General features: G+C 33.6%; 4 protein-coding genes across 9 annotated transcripts in view; 2 read left to right on the top strand and 2 right to left on the bottom strand.

The window, feature by feature from the left end:
• Positions 1 to 711: 711 nt before the first annotated feature.
• Positions 712 to 2,167, bottom strand: LOC135131882 (large ribosomal subunit protein uL1). Of its 2 annotated transcripts, none has more exons than XM_064059744.1 (4): positions 2,066 to 2,167; positions 1,730 to 1,885; positions 1,134 to 1,455; positions 712 to 933 (listed from the first exon to the last, which is right to left on the bottom strand). In XM_064059744.1, coding segments are annotated over exons 1-4 (651 nt in total). In that variant the 5' UTR covers positions 2,068 to 2,167; the 3' UTR covers positions 712 to 762. The 2 variants fall into 2 exon arrangements, with proteins under 2 accessions (XP_063915814.1, XP_063915806.1); XM_064059736.1 differs by having other exon boundaries at positions 2,063 to 2,164.
• A 258-nt stretch (positions 2,168 to 2,425) lies between these two features.
• Positions 2,426 to 3,884, top strand: LOC135131873 (uncharacterized). Its single transcript, XM_064059725.1, has 2 exons — positions 2,426 to 2,928; positions 2,976 to 3,884. Exons 1-2 carry the CDS (start codon positions 2,576 to 2,578, stop codon positions 3,343 to 3,345), a joined length of 723 nt encoding a protein of 240 aa, XP_063915795.1. The 5' UTR covers positions 2,426 to 2,575; the 3' UTR covers positions 3,346 to 3,884.
• Positions 3,885 to 4,119: 235 nt separating this feature from the next.
• Positions 4,120 to 25,164, top strand: part of LOC135131743 (uncharacterized protein) — a 228,195-nt gene continuing 207,150 nt past the window's right edge. For all 5 annotated transcript variants that reach the window (XM_064059600.1, XM_064059617.1, XM_064059607.1 and 2 more), the window contains exon 1: positions 4,120 to 4,281. The gene's annotated coding sequence lies outside the window, so the exon portion shown is untranslated. The remainder of the gene's footprint in view (positions 4,282 to 25,164) is intronic.
• Positions 8,026 to 9,135, bottom strand: LOC135132030 (piggyBac transposable element-derived protein 4-like). Its single transcript, XM_064059985.1, has one exon. It carries the CDS (start codon positions 9,133 to 9,135, stop codon positions 8,026 to 8,028), a length of 1,110 nt encoding a protein of 369 aa, XP_063916055.1.

The following is a 25,164-nucleotide window of genomic DNA, read 5'->3' as shown; positions in this document are numbered from 1 at the left end:
AACTTTAACAAGGGAGTCAGTAAATCAGCTTGCCTTAGTACTAGAGATGTGCCGACTGCAGTCGGCCGACTAGTCGGCTTTGTCAAAACCGGTTAAAATTAGTTTAATCGACCGAAAATTGGTGTCAAAGTGTAGATAATCTTCCGCTAGTTACGATTCTTTAAAATTTCCAAAAATTTTCCAAAAAAGTGGTTAAAATTGGTTAAGTATTGTATAAACTGCCCTAAATTGTGTTATTCTTTATTTTTGTACTGAGTTACTACAAAAAATTAAATGTTAAAATTATCCAAAAAAATTTAACACATTTTTTGGAAAAAAAAGAAACTTCAGTTATTCCTTTTATTAAAATAAAACAAGTTTTTAAGGTAGTCAGAGAAATAGAAAAAAAAACCCACTGTCTGTTGCATTTATAAACAGTCGGCCGACTGTAGTCGGTACATCTCTACTTAGTACCTATACGAAAAATACGGCAGCAACCTTATACAGTTGTAGCCATCCTTTTTTTTTTTGTTTCTTTTACAGCTGTACATCATAATTCAAATTTCCGGGTTCAGTTTTTCTAAAGCCTTATGTAAATTTATTTTTATTTTACTATCAAATTAAAAGTTAACCATTCTCATAGGGGTAACTACACACAATCTACTTTTGATGTTGATTTACCAATGCAAAAAATTGTTTTCATTTGATTGATAATACTAATAAAACAATTAATACAGTGTGTTTTTTTTATTACATACAAAGTACGTTATATTGTATAAAACACTAATACAATCTTTGAGGTGGTCCCATTGATGATTTAACATGAAGAGACCTAACATTCTGCCAATGTTTCTTCAACAAAGAAACTAAAAAGTTGATCGCCAGATGGACATTTTGAACCAGTTCATCAGCTGTCATATCTACATGACCAACAGCAACAGACAAGCACAATACCTAGAAACCAAACTTTAATTAAAAAAACTGAACATAATAATTCTACTCATGGAAATGTATGCAATGTTAAAGCCACAGTTACATTTGTAAAAATGGTAGTTATAATTGCAGTTACTTTAGCACCATTATTCCATACAAACTAAGCAATAAAAATGCTAAATTGTTGGCTTAATGATGCAACCAATAAGTACTAAACTAACCTTCTTCATTTGAAATTTGATTGTAGCTTTTACTTCATCAATTTTTTGAGTCATCGATTCTTGATGCGAAAGCAACCCAGGGAATTTACCAGCCTTGTTCAAGCCTGGACCCAGCAGACGAGGAATCTGTTTAATCAAAGCCTCACTAGCCAAGAAAGCATCATACTTTTTGGCAAGTTTTTTAACAAGCTTCTTGTTCTTATTGAGTTTTTTCAATGCTTCAACATCCATGTATGGAATATTATTGGCTTTAGCTTCATCACAATGTTGTTGATCTCCCAACATGCATACTTGCATTTTTGGCCTAGGGATGTGCTTCAACCTGAAGAGAGCAACAATGAAACAAATACTTATGATCTTGAAAGAGGTAACAAGTTCACATCGGGGCCATAAAACTCACCACCATGACGGGATGAGATTATCCTGCGTTAATCAAACCTATATTATTGGGCGATATGTCTCAAGAACATATCTCCCCAGTTATTTTAAGACCCTGGGTGCAGGTCCGCTAGAATGCTCTAGCTTCCTGACACGTGAACTGTTTACATTTCTCTTTCTTTAGTGTAATATAAACAGCTCAAGTCAGGTGTACATACTTGACGGTGCCACTGAAACGCTTGTCCTTTTGTGGATCATAATTCTTCAGTCCGATCTGGATTTCCACCGTTTCCAAGAAATTTCTTTTCTTCTGCTTTGAATGTTCTAAGACCCCATTAACGCATTCGTAAAGGGTGTCGCGCGATACCTTCGACCTGTAAAATTAAAGTAAAATTTATTTCACAAGACATGACCAATTTGGAATGTATTTTTAAATTTATGAAAAAAATATTTGTCAAGTAATAAAGGTAATGACATTTTAGTTATGAAGCTGATATTATTTTTTGATTCTATTAAAGGATGTACAAAAAATAAGAAGAATTACAACTCACGACATTTTTTCACGTTTTGCACTTCCAAACGCTTGTAAGCAAGAGAGAGAATGAAAGGTTAGGCAGGTTAGGCAACTGAAATACCTAACCTATGTCACCAAGGAGCTACCAATATAAGGAGTTAAAATCACTAAAAAAATCACAATGTCCACAACTCACAATCATCACAATTCACACTCGCTCACATCTCAGAGCCCAACAAAAAATTAATTAATTTTTAGTATAATCAATTTATTTATTTAAACATGTTAACTTTTTATTTATTTATTTCAATTAAATATAATTTGTTTCCATCGGGCATCCAAACCAAATTTCACAAAAATTCTAGATTTTTCTTTAACCGACCAGCAGTCCGTCAAATGTCAAACAGCTGATGTTAGTTGCGTGTTTTAGACTTGCGGCAGTGTGGTCGTTTTTAATCAACAAAAAATAAACAAATTTACGCCAAGGTACCTCTGAGGAGCCTCCAAGATTTTTTTTCTCTAAAATAAAGCTCAAGAAGTGGTTGCATGTATGAATAACATGACAGGAGATCCTAACCAAGAAAATCGTCCTTCAGTGTTTGGCTTTGAGCCGTATCCTTCTCTGAATGTTCAACCAATAGATTGGAGTCGCATTCCATTTGAAACAGCACCAGCTCCTTCTGTAGGATCCCATGGAGAGTTTAGCCCGTCTATAAATTATCAACAGTCTCCAATAGGTTTAGGAAATTTCTCTTTTTGTACAACGCAAACACCGCATCCAGCTCAGTTTCCGTTTCCACATAGCCCACGACCTACACCCAGTACTTCGCTTCTACAAAATCATGTGTTTGGTGGCAGTTCTTCATCAACATTACGTTGTAAACGAAAGACCGATTCTCCAACGTAAGTATCTGTTCTCCTTGTAGGTTGTGGTGCATTGGTGTTTGTAGGTTACAGGCTTACAAGCAACACATCACGGAAGAAAAAATGGCAGAGCACATGTCACGGCTTCACATAAGTTCTGAAACTGCAACTTCCTCAAAAGAATCAGAGAGCGAGAGAACAAGGCGACTCTACATGTGTGAAGAAATGAGGAAGCTGCAAAGTGACACTATTTTGCCTCAGTCTTTGTTATCAAAAATTCAGCGCCCGTGTACCGCTTTAGTGTTGTGGACGCCACCGCGGCGTCTTATACCTTTAGAAAATCTAGAAACAGAAAATCGAAATAACAATGAAGAGGAAATTCCTGATCATAATAGAATGGCTAGTGAAGTTGTGATGGAGAGTGATATAAACAATATGGATTTGGATAACGCGTAAATTGGGATCTCTTCCAATGAATTTTTATGAAGACTGACACTTGTAAGGGTGATTTTTTAACTGAGGAAATTTTAAATGTGTTCCTAGCCTTATTTTTATTAACAGTTTTCTTATATGAGGTTACTAAGAGATACTGGGAGGTTTTAAAAGTGTTGTAAGACCAATTCAACATTAGGAATGGCATATATATTTTAAAGTTCGTGAATCTGTTAAAAAAGTTTTGACGCAAAGTGCATGGGAGGAGAAGTATATTATAGGTGTAAGTTTGTCATGGAAAATAAATGCATTTCTCATTGTAACGAGGCATTGCTCATGTCCCTTTAATTTTTGTTAATTACTTTTATGCTTTCTTGGATTTCACTTAACATTACGTTTTGTGCCTAATTTTAGATGTAAGTTTTTTATTCTCTGCTGCGTAATTTAGTTTTATAACGTTCATTTAGGTGTTTTAATTAGTGTGTGTAACACCTCTGTCTCTATATCAAGTGTAACTGGAGTGGGACGACTTCACAGTTGTTCAAATAAAGTTTCAAAAATGATGTATTTTTTAATTGAATTTTAAAAATATTTTCGGCGTTGCCTCCCAGGCCTGGAAATTGCACAAAATTTACTAAAAGCCTACAAAAGTAACCTTTTTTTATTGTATGGATATGCATGAGTATGGATTGTTACAGTTATGGATATATGCATAGGATTTTGACGCAAGAACCCTAAATCTATCGCAGCTGATTGTTGGCGCATGCGCGTATTTTAGTTTGAAAATCAGCATGGAAGTCTGTGTGTAGGGTGGTGTAAAGTTTTCCAACAATTTATAAAATTTAAAACTTGTAACGATGTGAAAACGTGTCTGTGTCTTACATTTGTGTTGTGTTGACTGTTTTCGATGCTATTTATAACTTCAAATTTTAATTTCTTTAAGAAAAATGCTCATTATCGGTAAGTTCTCGAATTAAATTTTAACATTGTTTATGGCATCAGCTGTCAAAATTGCGGTATTTTTAAATTGTTTTCAATTTTTCGTCATTTGCGAATCCCTGAAGACTTGACATTAGCGAGCAATGCGGCACAGTAGCCGCAGAATCATGTTGTAGGTTATATTTGACCTACATTTGTCAAGTGTGGGATTTCTTATTTGAATTTAATTAGTTAAGAGTGAAAATGACTGATTGATTATGATTTATTTACGCCGGCATTGTCCTTGCTGCCCGCAAACTCATTTGTGCATTCAATCGTGGATAAACAATAAAGGTCACAGCCGCCTGTCGGAATTCTCAACAGCTGACTTTAACGTAATTTATTTGATACAGGGAAAAAGTTATCTTACAACAGAAATGGGATGTCGTTTGCAAACGTATCTATTTCCCTAAATAATGGCCCGATTTATTTGCTCACACATCTTATTCCTTTTGTTTCCCCGGATCTTTTTTCCTTTATCTCTAATTCCATTCGTTTCTAGTTCACTGGTTTTATTTTCTTTTATTTGGCAATCATTTGTCTTTACGACAGTAGACTCTTATGCGTATGGCCAATCTTTACGCCCTTTTTTCTTCGACTTTCCCGGTTTTCGTACACATTTTTAACGAGACATGTTCTTTCGACAATTTGTAAATTCATACTATTTCAAAAAGGTCAAGGTAAAACTACTGCCTTTATTGCTAACAACATATACCGAACTGTCATTAGCGTCGCGTTACTGAGATACACTACAAAGTCGTTGATGTTACATACGTAGGCCCCGCCTGTATATTATAGGAAAGTAGCAATTTAAATGCAATCTTAACTAAATAGGTTAATTTCCTGTGTAGGAATTCACATTTAGTGAGTTAAGTCTAACGTGGGGATAATTAAAGTTAATGCAGTCGGAAGTTGAAAAGTCTTTCGCACTAAAGTCATGCAAATGAGTAGTAATGGAAAAGTTAGTCTTAATTTTTATTATACGAAATCTAAATGTCTTCAACTTCGAACTTTTGAATAGTTGCTTAGCTTGATTGGCCAATTCGTCATTTAACGACGACGAAACTTTTTCTAATGGTTAAACTTGTATTGCTGCAATTTCCTTGTAAGTAGTTAATATTCATCAGTTTAGAGTGAATAGTTCTTCTCATATTAGTAATGCACACATTTAACTATACATTGTTTTGATTAGGTTTCGACAGAATAATTATTGTTTATTTAACAATTTAAAATTCATGACTATTATTACTGATGCGCAGTTATCGTTTTATGACACATTTCATTAAGTCATTGTGGTGTAAACATTAGCCTGGAGCTCTTTTTTATTATTTTATTTAACGAGATATAATAAAGTATAGTGTTACATTAAATCTCACCTATCCTTGGCCTTCAAAATATACCAAATTATTTCCTTGTGGTTCCAGTTAACCCTCCAGTGGTGACGTGCTATTTCATGACACCAGTGGTGACGTCGGTCTCACAGACATTTCAACTTTTTCGTGTTTTTTTTTTAATATTTATTAACTATACTATCTTTACAGCTTATTGATTGTAAACAGAACTGTCAGATTTAGTTTTTTATTTAAGAAAAAAATTAAATTCAATTTTTTTTTGCAAATTCAAATTTTAGAAGACATAACAAAGTACAATTTTCATATTTTTGTGAAATAAAATTAAACAGTTTTACAAGAAAAATAACTATTTATCAATTCTAAACAAGATTAGTTATCGCAAACCAAATTTTTACCGAAACAATCTTCACAGATCATTATATCGAGCGAGCAATATAATTTGTAATCGAGTCATTTGTTGATTTTCATTTGTTTCGGAAAAGTCACGTCGATGATTGATCCACATAGTACATAACTTCAAATAAATTAAATTGACAGATGGAAAGAAAAAAATGGCGTGAACTCAGAACTGAATTTGAATAATGAATGATTAACCATTTAAATGTTCAGATTTTTGATTTAGTAAAACTCATCTTTTTTTTTTAACGTATCCTGAAATATGGGGGCGAATTCGGTGAATATAATTCCACAAAAACAGACCACAGTAAAGGAATCGACCTTTAAATCGATGATGGTTTGATTTCACTTTAATGAGGTAAATCGACTTGTGCAAACACATTTTTCAGCCAAAAACAAACCAAAATTTTGAATTTTCATTTATTTTTTAATAAAAAAAAAATGACACTTAAATTCACAATTAATTTCCATTAGAGCATTAAACACTATATTTAAAGTCCCTATTCACAATAAATGTTGCAAATGTTCCCCATTTTCTTGAAAACACAGCAAAACTCTTCTTCAAACTGCATCAATGACATTGTTCAATATAACCTCATTGTTGTTTATTTCGTTGATTTTTTTCAGTTATTCTGTTCCTTAAATCTTCCAAATCATTAGCAGGAGTACAATAAATTGTGTTCTTTAAATGCGGCCAGAGAAAAAATCAGCAGGTGTAAGATTACATGATCTTGGGGGCCAGATATGTTCAGTATTTCGACTAATAACTCTTTGGTCAAAAAACTCTCGTAATGGTTGGAAAAAACCAAAAGCTAATTCATCATCATGGAGTTCTCTTCTGAATGGCCCCAAAATTTCTTCCAGATATCAAATAGAAGTTAAATTGCCTAAAAAATGATAAGTTGAGGAAGAAAGTTAAAAAACTTTGGTTTTCATTTTCTTACCATTAAAAAAGAATGGGCCTATGATGCGTCTTTGGCTAATTGCAGCCCAAACACCAATTTTTTGTGCATGAAGTGGGGCCTCAACATAAAAAGGTGGTTTCTCTTGGCTCCACATTCGCATATTTTGGGAATTAACATAACCACTCACGTGGAACCAAGCTTCATCCGTAAAAAATGTCTTCTCTAGCAGTTCATCATCAAATGTGTTCAAAAACCACTCACAGTATTCACGTCTGATTGGAAAATTCCCCTCATGTCATTCTTGCACACATTGTAATCGATAAACAAATAATCCCAAGTCTTTTTCAATATTGTTCGGCAAGTGCACTACGCTTTAATGAATTGCAAAAATTAGCATAATCCACAATATTGTTTGAAAATTGCTCTCTAAATTCGGTCCACGTGTCAGGAATTAATATTGCCATTGTCCGTCGATTTTTTGACCATTTCGAAAGTAAGACTCAATCATAAAAGTCTTATGTTCCAATGTAAAAGCCATTTTTCATCAAGTTATTGAATTTGTTGAAAATTTAAGCCAAAAAACGGCCCAAAATGAACACAAGTTAGTTCTGAAAAGAACTGTTTTTTTAAAAGGATTTTCAGTACGAAACACAACAAAAGCAAAAAATCATTCGTTACGGCCCTTCAGTTACTTAAAGAATTCAGAAAAAGACACAATTCAGTTCGAAAACACTTGGAAAACACAACCAACTTAACCTCAAACGTAACGAGCAGTTGAACAGTGGTTCAAGTTACATCCAATATCGGTCAAGGTCTTACTGCGAATACCACAGGCGAATACATATTCAAATCATGTAAAAAATAGGGATGAATTTTAAAAACTGCAGAATTGCAAAACTGAACGACTCGGTACAATTTAAAATTTTTAGCATTCATTTTAATAAAATTTCCAAAACCCATTAATGCAAGTAAGCGGCGGAACTGTAGACATCATTAATCGTCAGAATTTGGTAAGACACACGTACCCTGTTCAAATGTTATTTCAAATGTAACTCGATTACAAATTATATTGCTCACTCGATACAATGTTCTAGGCACATAAACGTCTTGCAGCTCTTACAGAAGAATCGAGTTTTTCTGTTTTTCTTGGAAGAGCACAATTCACAGCGTCCTGGTTCTGTTGGTTCTTGTGATGTGGAAGCTTCAGGATCAAGATGGCAAAGTTCCCGAATTCTGGTGCGCATTGTTCTTGGTAAATTTTCGGATAAAGCTCGTGCTTTCAAATGGTTATTTATCAGCGCAAAAGATAAGTCTTCTAAAAAGTGTCGACGAAGAGTTCTATCTTCGGGGTTATTTGCGTGAAAAATTACCTCTGAATTTATTGCAGAAATATTTACAAGACTGTAAAAAACCACCATTTGCCACCTCCGGGTATTACGGGCACAATTATAGTTAGCGCACAATTGGTCTACAGTATCCACTCCTCCTTTAGTGGCGTTATAATCAAGAATTATCTGTGGTTTTCCTGTAGCCTCATTGACTAAATCGTCGTCATGCATAGTAGAAATCAGAAGAACGTTTTTATTTTTTTTGGGAATATAGGATACTAGAGTACAATCATCCCTAAAACCAAACATACTAGAACCAATCGGCCGATTTTTTCCTTCAACAAATTCTCGTGGCAACGCACGCTTATTTTTTCTAATTGTTCCTACAGTTGTAATTTTATGGCGCAGCAATAGCTTAGACAATTCAGTGCTTGTAAAAAAATTATCAGTAGTAAGGTTTCTACCTTTTCCTTTCATTGGTTCACACAGTCTATCGACAACTGCAAGTGCACTGTTATTTTGTGAAAATGGCCCTTCAGGTTGGGCTCCAACGTAGACGTCTAGATTAGCCGTATAAAACATTTTTGCATCGCAAAGAGCATAAATTTTAATGCCATATTTATTGGGCTTGCTAGGAATATATTGGCGAAAGGAACAACGGCCCCGAAAGCCTTCTAGTTTCTCATCGATTGTTGTGCTATGAGAGAGGCTGTAATTTTTCTTACAGTTGTCTACTACAGCCGTGAACAATTCTCTGATAGGAGCCAGCTTATCCAAAGATTTTCGCTCAGCGCGAGTGTCTATATCATCAAATCTCAGGTATCTCAAAAGAATTCGAAATCTTTGGCACGACATTGTAAGTCTGAATATTTCGGGGCAAGTACCATTCGATTTAAATAAATCTTCAGCGTTCAAGTGATTTGATTTTTTGACACCACTAAGTAACAGAATGCCCAGTAATGCTTGAATTTCTATAAAATTTGTGGGACGAGTATAAGTCGCTCGAGAATAGTTAGCTTCTGCAGTCGCTAAATATTTGTTTGTATTTTCAACTATTATATCTAATACATTCTGATCAAAAAAGTGATGAAAAATTTCAAGTGGTGTTTTGACTAACCGTACAGGACCAATGGGTCCTGGTAATTGAGTCACAAGATTTTTTATTGTTCGTCTAACCTTCCTTTGCTTACAATGTTTTCTCCAAATAGTTCCATCCTTGCCAATAAAAACCAACCTCGTATTTACCTATCGTTCTTCACTCGATTCTTGATCAGATTCAACGTCGTCAAATTCCAATTCCTGCTCTGTATCTGTATTTTCTTCTCGTTCTTCAAAACGACCGTCTTCAACTTCATCATCTACCGCGTCGTCAGCTTCGCAATCATTTTCATCAGAAAAACACTCTTCCATCAGACGTTGAAGTCTCTGCTGGTCCGCTTCATAACTCATTATTGTTTGCAAATATCTTCTAGAATTGTTTACACTTAAGACAACAGTTTTGTTGCATCTTAAAACTTACCTTTAGCAATAAATTCACTTCTCAACACAAAACAAGTAAAAACTTTTTCAATATTACAATTTAACAAAGTGTAGCATAAGTGGTGACGTCGGTCTGAGAGTCCGAAATTGGCAGTTACTTGACAGCTATTAACGCCTGCACGCTATGATGCACACTGCAGGTTCGGAGAACTAAAAAAATAAGCTAAACTGACGCAGAATGACGTATGACGTGCGTAGGCGCTAAAATTCAAAATTTAAATTTTAGTCGGTCTGAGAGACCGTACGTCACCACTGCAGGGTTAAGTAAATTTCGGTAGCAGTATTTTAATAGAGTCGGAAATATTTGTTCCAAAAGGTGCATAATCAGGTGAGATACAAGAGTAATCAACAAACTAAAACAATGCTTGATAGAAAAACGAAATTAACAACGTATGTGATCAATGCGTGTTACAGCGAATTGTGTCGTGGGTGAAAATACGCCTCTGTCTCACCAACATGTAAACACTATGTCGCAAATGTTACAAAATTTGGCCCTTGTCGTAAATCCGTGAATCTTGGATTCTCTGTGAGCCTGAAACCTCGATAGGCTTTTAGAAACTGAGATATTATATATAATTTAGCAGGGTGCTGCATCGGTGATAAAAACGGCACAAAACTTTTTTCTTTGAATAATAATTTTACTGTATTTGATTGAGTTGTTTTTTCTGGTGTAGAACATATTTTATTAATCGTTTCAGGTTTGTCGTCTATGCAAACTCTTGTGTAGTGCCGTTATATGTTACATTTTAAGTAAAAATTATACATTAGCATCGGTAAATGATCAGAATTTGATTCGCCACAATTCAAAGAACCACGAGTTTGAATTTTCTTGCAGAAATTTTGTGAGCACGTTAAAACTTCCCACGATGAGATTTACTAATACACTGTGTATATGGCATGGATACGTTATACATAACAAAAGTAAGTAACGTATATTTTAAAAATTCTCAACTTGCAGTTTTTTAGTCGAGGTGGTCGCATAATAAAATGTCGACAGTTTCCGCCGATAAAGTCGTAAACATCATTTACATAATTACCATACATATTACTCATATTTTAAGACTTATCAAAAAGCAGGTTACACTTTTATCTTTTATTGATTCACGTTTTGTTTGTTGAAATTATATATTCGTACATAAAGTATTCTTTCTACCCACTCGGCGAGCAAAATTAATTTTGAAATTTAAATAATCTTTGCGTTGGATACAATCCAGGTCATTTTTTGTGCGTGGGTGGTTAATACCCACCTGTGTTTTGGTAGACCACTACCCGCCAGAGAAAAGTAGAAAATGGTGTTTTAATGAGAGTTACACACAATGGATTTTTAATTACATTTAGTCGTCTCAGCACAGGGAGGTTCATTATTCAACTTTTGTTCTTTCGCAGTAATTATGAATGTATATTTTGTACGTACCGGCGTATTGCTTTTTGGGGATTTATTGTTTTATGTAAATTGCAAATGGCAGGACTATGTACTATGTAGGACAGCACGTCTAACATTGATGAAGTATTGTGTTTGTAATTAAGATTTCGATCTCATTAAGGAACATTTTGTTTTGTCTTCAGTTGTGTGATTGATTAGGAGACAATTTTCTTCACTCCTGTCAGCACTCGTGAGACTAATCCGATATTAAAATATTTAGGAAAATGATAGTTTAATAGTCCGAAATAGGGTCACTGTTTGTGTGATGTAGGTAGTGCAAACGTTCTGAATGCACTGAAAAACATTTAGGGCCGAATTCTGTAAAGTATAAAGGCACTTTGGTAAAAGGATTATCCTTTATATAAAGATAGGACCCTTATAGATCCGTTGCATAAAGGTGAAGTCCTTTATAGTTTCCCTTGTGCAACGGATAGTCATATGTGTCACTTTATGCAAATTATCTGTCAGTTGCATTAGTTTTATATAGTGACCGTTTCTAAATAAAAGGGAAGAAATGGAGAATCTGTGATTATTTATCCTAGAGGAATTACAATAAAGGTTTATATGAGTCAGAACAATGATGTCTTTGTCCAGTTTTATAGTTTCATGGTTTAATTTGTTAATGTTAGCAAAAAGCACTAAAATCGTCATATTAAAGTTAATTAAGCCCAATTTGGTGGAAATACAAATACTTTTACGATGCTCCAAATAGACTAGTAACTAATAAACAACTTTGCAAAAACAACTCCTGTGGAGGAGCCTTTACTTATAAAAGACCAAAAAATCCATTAAAGGCCAGACTCCCCTGACCAGTTGCCACTCCAGTGTGTTGGTACATAAGGGGCCAGTGCTGATATCTCCAAAAATGTACATGATTTCATAAAATGTTTATTTTTTTTTTTAAGTTTTTTAAATGTGTTACCATCATCACGAACCAACCTACGAGCAAATAAATAATACTTTTACTGTATGTCAGGCACAAAGACCACGACAAGAATTTCATATCTCATAAATTAACAAAATTTAAGTTTAAAAATCTCTCCAGCCCGTCACACCAACCATACCGATATTGTGAAAATTTGAGGTTATGTACAATAGATTTCGTCTCTCTTGACACAATGATAAACGCAAGCGTTCCTTTTCTAAAAGCGTATAGTATCGTAATAAAAACATCCGTTCGTTCCTTTACCTAAAGTCAAAGTGACGCACAAGTTTCTCCCCAACGGATGCAATAGAGGATAAGATATTAAAGGATTCACTTTCACATTTCCTTTACGCTAATGCCTTTAACAAACGGATCCCTTATTAAAAGGTTAAGTTACAGAATTCGGGCCTTAGTACGCAATGGAGCAGTATTTTAGATATAAGTGTGTAATGCTTTTAACACTATACTCAATTTTTTAGTCGCATATGGTATATGTCTTTCAATAAATAAAATTTTGGAACAAGTCATGTTAGTTTTTGATGCGTGTTGTGAAATATCAAGTGAATTATAGGGAAGATCGCATTGTAAGTTTCATTTAATTAAGAATCAAGATTGTCAAATGGAAACGTTTTTTACTGAAAATAACTTTTGGAGGCATTTTTGCATTCGACTGTAACACCAACTTTTTTTTAAACAAATTATGTATATTAATGTAGAAAATTTCAATACAAGTGCACAGTTTTGTTCCCCAGTGTCTAATTTCCATTGTATCGATGGCAAATGCTTCGGTATAGCTTCTGAGATGAGTGATAAGTGAAGAGCAGTTAATACAGAAGATTTTAAAAAGTTATTTACCTTGGTGACGAAACTACATATGTGTAAGATATGAAGTGTAAGAAAGAAGGTTTTTTTTTTTGAAAACAAAGCTAACCGCGATACGTTTTTTTTTTGTATATTTGTTGAAAACAGTGAAAGACATGATATTTTGTACGTACTGATCATAATATTCGAAATTATATAAGTATATGCTACTAGCGCAGTTAGATGTGGCAGCACCTCTGAAAATTATGCGGAGACTGTACGGTCTTATCATTAATCTCAATCAACTTTTACAGTCTGTTCAAAGTTCGGTTTCAAATAATTATATTTTTGCTACTACAGTAGAAACTCAATAATATGGACACGAAAAAACGAGAGCTGTTCATGTTAACGAAAATATTCACACTGCAGAGTTTTTTACCAACACATAACGGGCAAAATAAGTAAAATTAAGTAGATATCACTAGGTATAGCTAACCAACAGTACTTAAAAATATCCGTTGTCAGCCATCCATTTTTAGAATTTTTGTAAATGAGCGGGTATGTAAAATTTTAGAAAGCTCCTGAATTCTTTGATTTCCCTGCGACAAGAGGCACCAATTTATGTGATTTTGTGGCATTTGTACAGGTCGTACAATGTGTTTTGCAATTTTTAGTTCAAAGAAGTTTCCAAAATAATCCACTCTTAACCGCGTTGTAAAATTGGAATTTGTTTAAATCGAATTTCAAAGTAATTGTGTTGAAAGGATCTGCCAATTCTGGTTGACTAGACAGTTTTTCTGAAACGTTTTTCAAAAGTCGAATCCCATAGTGGATTTTAAATCGTGAAGGTAACAAAATTTGAATTTTGGTCTAGGTTTAACAAATCATCTCACAGCTGCCAGGAAAATTTTCTTGTCGTTGTTTTAAAAACTATTTGTATACAGCTTGTTCCATATTTGAATAACTAACCGTTTTTAAAGTATGTAGAATACTTTTCGGCTGGGTGTAAAGTATGCTTTGTCATGTCTATTATTCTGTTTCAGCTTCATGTTCGGTTAATATTTTGATGTTCGTAATAATACGAGAAAATTATAACTGTTTTACACGCACTTCACATTGAGATTAAAACTAGTGTCTATACAAGGAAAGATTTTTTAGAAATCATTTGGGCAGAATAAATGCATGCAATAAGAAAAAAATATGTTCAATGTCGGGTAACACACTATTCGGCGCTCAATACAGTAAAAAAATTTCTGTTTACATCTTCGACTTGTTCATATTTTTTTTGTGGTTAAGCAAGTTCACATTACCGAGCTTCTAATATATTGATAAAACTATTTAGTTTTAAAAAGTAGAATTTAAATATGATTCGATTTACTGTGTAAAATTTGAATATTTTAATTTTTATTAAGGAATGTTTATTAGCACTCTATATTCGTTTAGGGTCTCTAATATTTTCGTATATTTTTTGTATGAAATGATATATTTTATTATGTATATATTTATTTTATATGTAACGAATTTTTTAAATTTTATTATAATCGGCTGTTATTAATTTTCTCACTATTTAAATTGTATTATCTTATTATTATATGTATTACTTACATATCACATAAAAAAAATGTTATACTAGACGACGAAAGAAATTAGAGAAGACCCGAATCATTGAGTGATTATAAAATAGTGATTTGAAAACAAACATTTATATATTACAACATAGGACCCTTATTTTATAACAAAAGCACAAGAACCAAACAGATGATAGAGAAACTAATGTGTAACTGGCGTTACATAATAATTTCATAATTAACAAAACAGTGTGGCAGGTCGATAAACAAATGTATCTATAGTTTAGAAAAGTGTAAATGAATGAATTGAACAAAGAAATAATAACTCGGGTTTTAAAGTAAGGTAGTTGGTGGTGACTTTTGTTGTAGTGAACATCGGGTGTCCTTGGCTGCAATTGTGGAAACAAGAAAATTGAATATCAAACAAGGAACATGGATACTACTTTAAATGCACGTAAATAAGTGGTTTTCAAATGCTAAACTATATATTTCAAAATAGATAATTCCAGTTTCTGCAATGATAATTGTACTATACTGTCCGCTACTTCCAGGGCATTGTTTTAAAGTGTGATCATTAAAACTCGTGAATGTAGTTAATGTTCCGAGAAACCACAAAAAAGTTAGCTTTTTACTTGGTGCAGAGGACTGTACAAAGGATTTCTAGTGTGTTGGAAAGTAACGGGTAAAGCGCCATTGTCACACCGGCCTTCAGCTCCTAAAGGCCTGGAGCTTACGACCTTCACTGGTGACCAATAATCATCAAATTAATTTTACTTAAATATTGCTACAGGATAAAGGCGATTCATTTTTGGTTAGAAAAAACGTGTGGCGATTGGCAATCCAACTTTTTTTCGAGGTATTTTATTCTATTTAAGTAGTTCCTCATTTTTTTAAACGACTTTAATTTACAGTGTTCGCCGTTTCTCGCTTCTTACTTCTTACTCTTCATTGTTTTCTATCCTCCCAAACATTTTCTTCAAGGTTTCTACCTTCCGTGGTATCTCCTACTGCCGCATTCTAGTTATGTCTCGCTCTTCCTTTTCTTCTTTTTTGTGTTGGCTGCCATTTGCATATAATTAGGGGCCAGCTTTCGGATTTCATTTTTTAATGTCTGTCTGTAATATGTATGTATTTTTTATGTTTAGGTCCACTTCGACTTTTTTTGTAATTAACTTGTTTCTGCTTCTGTCAGTCTTGTTAGTCTATAGCTTCGACGCCAAATTTTTTCTCGATCATCGGCAAATTTAGGGAATAGATGCCACTGATACCCCCTCACAGTCATTGGAAGTGGTGTTGGAGGTAGACGAAAGTGTAACGGCGGCTGTTAGAGCATAAAATATACACAGTTTCGTTTCGTGTTCTTTTGTTTTCAGTTTCTTTTTCATTAGTAAGTTGGTAAAATGGAATAAAAAAACTGGCATGTATTGCCTAGTAAAGCATTTTTAATTATTCGAATCATTTTTGGCCTTTTGATTTAATTTATCACACAACCACAACCGTAAATTGCAAAATTAAAATCACAATTTGACATATACATATACTACTAATTGTTTTCTGTGAACTAACGGGCCAATTTCAAGTTGAATTTACAATTTCGCAAGTCCCCGTTGCCATGGAAGATGCGATGACAGCAGTCGCGATAACAAATCAAATCGCGAATCGCAACTGCCATCGCAGTTACCATAGCAACGGCACTTGCGATTTCGCAAGTCCAACTTGAAATTACACCTTAAAACTATTAATGTGGACACTTTCGTATTCAATACCAATGCCGTTTTCAAATCGTTTTTAATTCTTTATGGAAACGTAAGTACTAGAGATGTGCCGACTACAGTCGGCCGACTGTTTATAAATGCAACAGACAGTGGTTTTTTTTTTTCTATTTCTCTGACTATCTTAAAAACTTGTTTTATTTTAATAAAAGGAATAACTGAAGTTTCTTTTTTTTCCAAAAAATGTGTTAAATTTTTTTGGATAATTTTAACATTTAATTTTTTGTAGTAACTCAGTACAAAAATAAAGAATAACACAATTTAGGGCAGTTTATACAATACTTAACCAATTTTAACCACTTTTTTGGAAAATTTTTGGAAATTTTGAATTCGCTCTGCGTGTTTATTGGACCATATATCGTGACGGCGATTTCAGAATCGTAACTAGCGGAAGATTATCTACACTTTGACACCAATTTTCGGTCGATTAAACTAATTTTAACCGGTTTTGACAAAGCCGACTAGTCGGCCGACTGCAGTCGGTACATCTCTAGTAAGTACTAATAATTTTGTGTTTTTCTCACATAGGAGAATTGGAAATTAATAAGTCAACTCGCCGTGAACACGAGAAATGATATCAAGAGATTTTTTTTTCGTTTTTATGTTAGTTTAGTCACTGACTATACACTTTTTTAGTTTCACTTGTAATTTTTGTTACTATATGATGCCTAATGTTTTGCCTGTAATCATTTATATAAATTTATATGTATTTTGTTAATGATGAAACTTTGAAAGTAAAACAACCAGGACTCCATTTGATGTCAAATGTTTTGAATACGGTTCTGGCGACGTCCATTTCTTGCGGGATCCACTTCGTGCTTTGTGAAGCTAAAAATGGTAGCGAGAGTAATGTGTATTGAGCGATGTTACCTATTTCTTCCATATTTGAATTTAAAAATGCGTTGCTAGCCAGTTTTATTATTTCATAACATCGCATTCTGCCATTTTCAAGAATTTATGGCATGAAAGGCGTCTCGTGCTGAATCCTTGTGAATATGCAACATTTAAATGCGGAACTGTATTTGCTTTGATAATCCGTTACGACTGTGCGGAAGCGCTTGCATAAAATTAGTACGCATCCATTATTATCCGAACTGTTGAATTTAACCAAGTGTTGAAAATGTCACAGTTGCTTCTCGAACAACCCCAATTTCTGTGTCTCTGACCTCGGCTTGAACCTTGTCAGTTTTATCAATATCGTCACAGGACTGTTCGGTGATGGTTTCGTTTTATAGTGATTGTTTTTCCGGCCAAGACTAACACTTTGATGGATTATAACGTAATTTAAGCGAAGTGAGAGCGTCCGCCAGGGCACATTTTACTACTACTCTACACAATTTAGCAATTCTGGTGGGCACGTTCAAAAGACCTATTGTCTCTACCCGAAACAATACCTATACATTGCAGCTTTATCAGGATACAACGCCGTGAATTTATCAAACTTAATATTGAATCAGTTCGCTTGCAAGGGAGGAATTTTAATCGTCATCATCGTATAAAACGCTTTGAAACTTTCGCCACGGATTGCCGTCAGTCTTCATCAGGCTTATTTAAATAATTGCACCTTATTAAGCTCGTAATTTGAGATGGTATGTTTGAAAACAGCGAAGGCGGAAGTAAACGGATATTTGATATTTTTCCACATCGGTGAAATGTCACTATTGGTTCGTTCCACGTCAGAAGGATAAGGGTTCGAGAAAATCGATTTTTTTTTTAATTCCATACACTTTAGTAGAACAAGAAGAAAATGTAGTTTCAACTGTTGAATGTCAGTTTTTCTAAAATTACAGCTAATTACATAACTCACAACTATTCAGGGTGTGGCATCATAGTTCATGGAAAAACCAGAATAAAGTGTATTTTAGTCATAGAGGTCTTAGATTTTAGTACTGTGTGAAGTAAAATAAATTAAAACAAATAATGCTAAACCCACTGCATTGTTTTTTACTTTCCAAGCGTAATTGTGATACGGCCTATCCGACGAGTCGCTACTTTTATGTTTTCTCGATGTTTCATGACTCCTATAGTATGAAAAAGTAGGTCTCGCGCTTCCGTCCGCACGTCCTCCGTCTGTCTGTCTGTCTGTCTGTCTGTCTGTCTGTCTGTCTGTCTATCTTTGTTGATTTTTATTAAAAACATAATCTCCAAAACTGCTACCTCTGTTGTTGTCAAATTTTATATGTATGTTAGAAATATGTATTGTGTAGGTGACAAAACGCTAAAATGTTGTTTAAATTTTATAGAATAGTGAAAAATAATCAGTATAATTTTCAAGTACATATTCCGAATTTCGCCACACGTTAAAATCTTAAGTATAACTTAGTATCACTGTGTAATTTTAAAATTACTGTATTTTACAACCAACTCTGTGAATATTTTAGGGTTGCTAAGCTAACTGTTTACAAATTTCCCTCTGTTGCTTTTGGGAAACCTTGAAACCTCCGTTGATAGTCCAGGCAAAACTACAGGGGTCAAAAATCGCCTGAATCCTCTAACGAACGTAGAATTGTTCCCTGTCAGTTTATTTTTTCTTACCACGAATCATATCGATTGGGTTTTCTGAGACGTACTTTGCGGCTTTTGGTATCGTGCAATTACATCCTGTTCGTGTTCACTCATGGAAAGCGGTTGTCAACGACCACTGCAGGAATATCTTTGCGATATTTATTCGTCGAACGGTATTAAATTCCAGTAAAATCCAAGTATCGTCGCAGTAAATAACTGTCTCGTATATCGTGAATGGCTGACAGCGTGTTGTATATCTGCAACAGTGTATTGAAACAGTGCACATAATATCACAATCTCTCCGAAAATCGATGTCAAAATACCATTTGCATAGCTACATTGCTCGTAAAGTAGCTGCTGCGAAGTAAGTACACCCTCGGTAATGTGGTCCATTTAGGTTTTATAGGTTGGTAATACTTTGTTGGTTATGGATGCAGACGGATGCTAGAGCCAAATACGGCATTCATATCGATACAGGTTTTGTGTTCATTTTATGGACATCCTTGTCTCTTAATTCCGGGATGTTGAAATAATGTGTAGTTGTCATGTGAAACAATAGTAGGGGACAGGTTGGGGTTGTTATCAGTTTAGTGGAACATTTTTGACGTGAGATTGTTTAATGTGTATTGTGTTTAAACCATTGTTTGGTGCGGAAATACTTAATTTAAAAGTATTTCATATACAGGTGAGTCACTAAGCGCGTATTAATTATTAGAAATAGAAAAAAGATTAAATTTGCAAAGTTCTTTGAGTAGCATATATACTGAAATTATTTTCAACTATACAAAGTGTTCTGTTGTTGAGGCACACATTGTGTTTAGTATTCGAGACCACTAGAGTCGAAAAAATAGGACTCCCGTTTCCATTTGTGTGTCTGTCTGTCGTCTGTGTCGATTTATATTACATAGATAATCTCCGATACTATTGGACCAATTGTTATCAAATTGTATATGTAGTAACATCGTGTAGATGTAGATGATAAAACAATGACCAAAAATTATTTAAATTTTATAAAATAATAGACTGTACTGTACTATACTTGTACCTACTTGTGGTTTATGAATCCACGTTGATTTGGTTTACTATTTTATAATTTTTTTGGTGAAATTTTCTTTTGTAGATTCATAATACGACGTTCCACAAGCAGGTTTCTTGGAGTTGTGGGTAGAGCATTAGCTTTGTAAATCAAAGTATCGGGTTCGATTCGATCCCCAGCGTTTCCAGTTTTCTTTATCGATAGAATTAAGAACGATCCACCCCACTTTCCAGAAAATTTAAGAATACAGTGCTGTGAATGTTAGTATAGCATTACACCTATTCAAATTGTGTCCTTGTTAAAATTTTGTTATGGAAAAACATACATCCATAATTACATTGCATACTTTTTTACTTGTACTTTGAAAGTCCACACACATCTTTAATTTAATTTAATAGTGGTTATTTTAAAAAATTCCGAAAATTAAATTTTATAATTTCTCGAAGAACCTGCATTTGATCGACTGTACTTGAGGGGCGAGGAAAATTTTATATAAATAAACTTGGAAAAATTTTTTGTTATGTATTTTTCATATCTAAAATTGATGGTTTTTGCAGTTTTTCATTTTTTAAGATATGCATTGAAAGAAAAAAAAAACTAACTAGATAGGTTATATGTTTATATGTTACGTCTTAAAATGAGCTGTATAGTTCAAAATAATTCTAATGTATGCATTCAGAGAATACAACTTCAGTCTAACTTTTCTTTCAATCTCTAGTAATTAATGGAGATAACTTTATTGCGCTTAGTGATTAACTCTGTAGATTGTTAAAGAGGTAAACACAAAAGTCCTCTATCCTAGTTTTCTCAAATTTATTGAAGTGAGTGTGTTCGTTTCTAGAGTTAAGTATTTTCTCGTTTCAGGAATCTTCTCTTACTCGACGCTTTTTAAGTTTTATTAGAATTGTCAAAATTTTGCTTGTAAAAAATATGCAGTCTTAGGTTGTGATTATTTGGATCTACAACTCGATTTGGCTTCAATAATAATCCAAACTAAGACCTCTGTGAAAAAGGGAAATGTTAAATTAATCTACGTGAATTATGATTAAATGTGCTTCCTAAACTACAAGATTATATGGGCCAATTTCAAGTTGATTTAGCGACGTCGCAAAACGACATTGCTATGGTGATGTCGCAAAACTCTTAATACATTCCAAGATTTTTGCGACATCACCATAGAGATGTGGTTTTGCGATGTCGTTAAATCAACTTGAAATCTGCCCCTTAGTTCGTTATTAACATGGTTAGAATCATTACTTATCGACATCAAATTGTAAACGTCAACTGTTGCTATTTGACGCCTTTTCTGTGTTTCTCTGGACTACCTACTACTACTGTTTAGTCATTTATTGGATCATCACTTTTTTTGCTTTATAAATATTTTGGATATGTTCATATTTTGAATTTTCTTGATGATTTAAAAACGTTTCTCAAACTCAGTGATATTAAAGATTTAAAAAAAATTAAATTGATACAGCCAAGTTTTGTGATCAAACTGTAATGCTGATCATTGTAAATATATTAGATTTACTACATGGAACGAATTGTTTTTACGTTTATTATATTAATGATATCGCTCCAAACACATCGGTGTTATCATGAACAACAAAGTTTTAGTATTCGCATCAGTAATGTAGTTGAACAATTTAATCAAATGTTAAGATTTTTAAAACGTTTGATCTCTGATCTCTTAATTGGAAATATTTCATAGTATTTTATGTTGTGTTCTGCACTCGCTATATATTTCTTAGCCTGTAGTGTGACACGGTTACGTCGCTTTCATATAAATAGATCAGAAAGAGCCCAAAAACGATTCGTCAAATTTGTGTTTTAAATTAGCTGTCATGTAGTCTCTAACAATTATTTTTCAATTTATTTCAGTCTTCTGCTCCTGTTAACTAGGCTCTCTATCATAGGCGTATATATCGAATTACATAATATCTTCTTTTTAAAGGGTGTTTCAAAATGATTTTCATCTAGTTAGCTTTGAAATCGCTTCAACTCCTATCTTTTCCTTGATGAAAATCTGCAACCATAGGCGACTAGATGAAGATCATTTTGAAACACATTGTACATGTTCCTAGATATATAATTCGTTGTGTAATACTTGTTTCTGTGTCCATATACAGAATTTTCTATAGGCTACTGAAAAAGTCAAATTCAAAGCAAATCACTAAATATGCCAAATTAACTATCTACAGGTTGTACAAAGAGTGTGTTATTTTGAAAATAGTTGGGTGCAGAATGTAGTTGGAAGCATAATTCAGGTAGATTTTATCTTATAACCTCGAACTAAAAAATCGACGTTTGCCGACACCAGGGTGACAGCGGCAATGTGTGAATTTAGTCTTACAACTAAAGTTGCAATATGACGCCGCTTGTTTTTAACGCTGAAATATACCTAATTACTAGAAAGGAATTGATGTATACCTCGACATTGAAGTACTTTTTTATCATTAACGTGGTTATTTAATAATTTAATTGTAACCATATTTGTGATAAAAAATAGCCTTCTGTGCCTTGATACACAAAGAGCTATTATATTCGAGTTGCTATTTATAATAATATATTAATCGGTTGTCCATAACAACCGTTTTGTTGCTATTATCGTTATTATTTATGATTAATCTACATTGGTTAAATTTATTCTATACGTAAATGAATGGATTATTAATGTGATGTAGTGAGCATTGTCATTGTTTATACTAATACATTTTAAAGTGTGTATTAATCTCGTTGTATCTAGGTTTCTAAGAAAAGTGTTGTAAAATGTTGAACAGTAAGAAATGTGTTGGAGAAAGAATAATGTAAATACTAGTTGTTAGGTACTAATAACAATGTAGAACAGTTTACATTAGCAGTTGTTTTCTTTATATATTTATTTCTGTCATCCAAAATATGTTGTTCGGGTTGTCTGTGGAATTTAAGGTGTTGGGAACATACTTATTTCGTATTATTTGTTAAATATACAAGCGGTGGTTAAGCATAGTAAGTTAAAGGAATAAATTTTGATCAACAACTTTTTAAGTTTTTAACAACGTTTGCAAGATTTCAGAACATTCGGTTTTGCAATTTCAAAGTTAAATTTTAAAATGTTGTTATACAATTTAGATCTTTCCCCAAAAATCTAGATGCCTCGAGTGAAAACTCATCACGGATTCATAACTCACAAGTGCAGGAGTATGTTATTTTACGTCACCTTAAAATTTAGAAACGTCGAACGGCACTTACACTTCAGAATTTTTAAGTAACTCATATCTACAAAATTTCATGCGAAATTCGCTTTCATTCAGAATTTATAAAGGTGGGAAGCCGACTTTATAAAATCGTTGTAATTATGTAGGAGGATAAGATTTGTCATAGACTAAGTTTTAAATTTCATTAGTGTCGAGCGTATAACAAATTCGAGTAATACTTTTGGAGTTAGGACCTTCTAACTCATATTTCTAAACTTATGCTAGCGTGTGTAACAGGATGTAGTGACCTTAATTTAGAAACAGATTTTGCTGCGTCTCGACGCATTAAATGACCCATATTCATGAAAGTGACGTGTCTGTATTTTTGAAATTCGCTGTTTAGACGATGCGATGTTGAATCGCCAACTATCCCTTTGTCAGAACGTTTTGCTTTATGAGTCTGAAACGGTGATGTAATTTCAGCACTTAGTAGGAATACCCCTCTGATTCGGAAAATTCATTTTTCTTTCAGCCATTCCAAAGTTTCAAATGTTAATCACCGTTCGCATTAGGTTCCGAACAGGAAGTTTTGGGCGTTGCAGGCTAATTTCTTAATTTTGTTAATCCTTTATCGTCTTCACCGTCCAATTTCCCGCTTTAATGGTCAACAACTGTTCGTAATGACTGCATTAAGAGCTGGTAATTGGAAAAATTAACTGAAATCAGAACGGGAACCGAGGAAAATAATAAGGGGAAGGCCATTAGTGAGTTCCTAAAATATCAGCAGGGTACGCTCGCCGTCTCGATATATCAGTACGTCGCTGTCTACAATTAGAAGAGCTTTAATTCGTGTTACAGTTTCGTTTGTGTTGTGTGACGGCAGACGTGATTATTCCGTAAGGATGTCTTTTTGTATGCTCGGCGACCGGTGTAAGTTTGAAATTGAATGCAAAATTGTATGTTTCTATGACGCTCTTTGGTACGAATAATTAATTTCTGATTCCGTCAAACACATGTAAAATAATTTTGACATGTAAACAGGAAGGCGGGATACGTTACACAATATTAGTGGATTTCGTTTGGTGTTTGTTTAAAGTTACGTGCCAAAAGTGAGCAATAAATTTTAGATAACCATAATTTAGTAAGGAGATGTTTTCAAGAGATTAATACCATTACTCCCGCTGTTACTGCTTTTTTTCGTTTTGTACCAGTTCAATTGACTCTCATTTAAATATAAATAATAAAGCGTATTTTTTGTTATATGTTTGAGAACCAGAGTGAAAGCTTGTCCACTTTTGAATTAATTGTATTCACTTCATTTATTAAAAGTAAAAGTAAAACAAAAATGAAAAATCTGCACTTTCCTCGTCTCGAAGCTGCTCGATGTTGGAAAAAAATTCTGTGGAAATAATTTCTCAATTTTTTTTCTTCGGTAATTTTGCTGTGTAGGTATAAGATACAATCCTTTGGCAATTAATATTAATCATAACATTCATAACTGCTATATTCACTGCCATACAAAAAAAGTCGGACACTTGAATTTTTTGATTACCTGTAACTGGTCGAACTTTTGTAAAAAATATTCCAAAATCAAATCATTCATCTATTCATTAACAGAAAACGTAACTTTATTCTAGAACATGGGGAAACAGAAAAAAAGGAAAAAAATATATAACCGTAAACATTAGCTTAAATTTACAAATATTCAAGTATCCGTGTTTTTTTGTCGGGGAGTGTATATTATATTTTTTTACTTTTACGTATTTTTACTTCCTAAGGAAGTATTATGAAAGTGTTGTTTTGACGAATGTCTAAATCTATCTTTTGTTAACGTCTCGCATCCAGTAGAATACGAAAATGTCGGTTTTCCGTGCCTCTGTATCTATCTGTTGGGGATATTGTTAGAGCAATTTATCTGAAACTACTGGCCTGGTTACGGTGAAATTTTAGGTGTAGGTGTTGTCCTGTTAATGGTAAAACATTAACTACAAAATTGTCTGTCTGTCTCCACCAATAGTTCGATGATCCCATAATTTTTGTTCGCTCCATTTTTCTTTGTGACATGTTCCATTATCTAGGGTTTGAAATATTGTGCATGCCGGTTATCGTAAAAATAGAAAATTTGTAAAATAAAATTTT

This window comes from Zophobas morio, unplaced genomic scaffold, assembly GCF_036711695.1.
Source record: "Zophobas morio isolate AGI-343-1 ecotype UQ-CSIRO unplaced genomic scaffold, CSIRO_AGI_Zmor_V1 ptg000002l, whole genome shotgun sequence".
NCBI lineage: Eukaryota > Metazoa > Arthropoda > Insecta > Coleoptera > Tenebrionidae > Zophobas > Zophobas morio.
Note: the sequence above shows the minus strand (reverse complement) of the source record. Positions and strands in the feature narration are given on the sequence as shown.

Excerpts from the sequence above, each read along its gene's own strand:
- LOC135131873 (XM_064059725.1), top strand. The coding sequence starts at position 2,576 with ATGAATAACATGACAGGAGATCCTAACCAAGAAAATCGTCCTTCAGTG. Across the intron at positions 2,929-2,975 it reads CGAAAGACCGATTCTCCAAC|GTTACAGGCTTACAAGCAAC; the intron begins GTAAGTATCTGT and ends TGGTGTTTGTAG.
- LOC135131882 (XM_064059736.1), bottom strand. Across the intron at positions 1,456-1,729 it reads CGTTTCAGTGGCACCGTCAA|GTTGAAGCACATCCCTAGGC; the intron begins GTATGTACACCT and ends TGCTCTCTTCAG. Across the intron at positions 934-1,133 it reads TCAAATTTCAAATGAAGAAG|GTATTGTGCTTGTCTGTTGC; the intron begins GTTAGTTTAGTA and ends TTTGGTTTCTAG.
- LOC135132030 (XM_064059985.1), bottom strand. The coding sequence starts at position 9,135 with ATGTCGTGCCAAAGATTTCGAATTCTTTTGAGATACCTGAGATTTGAT.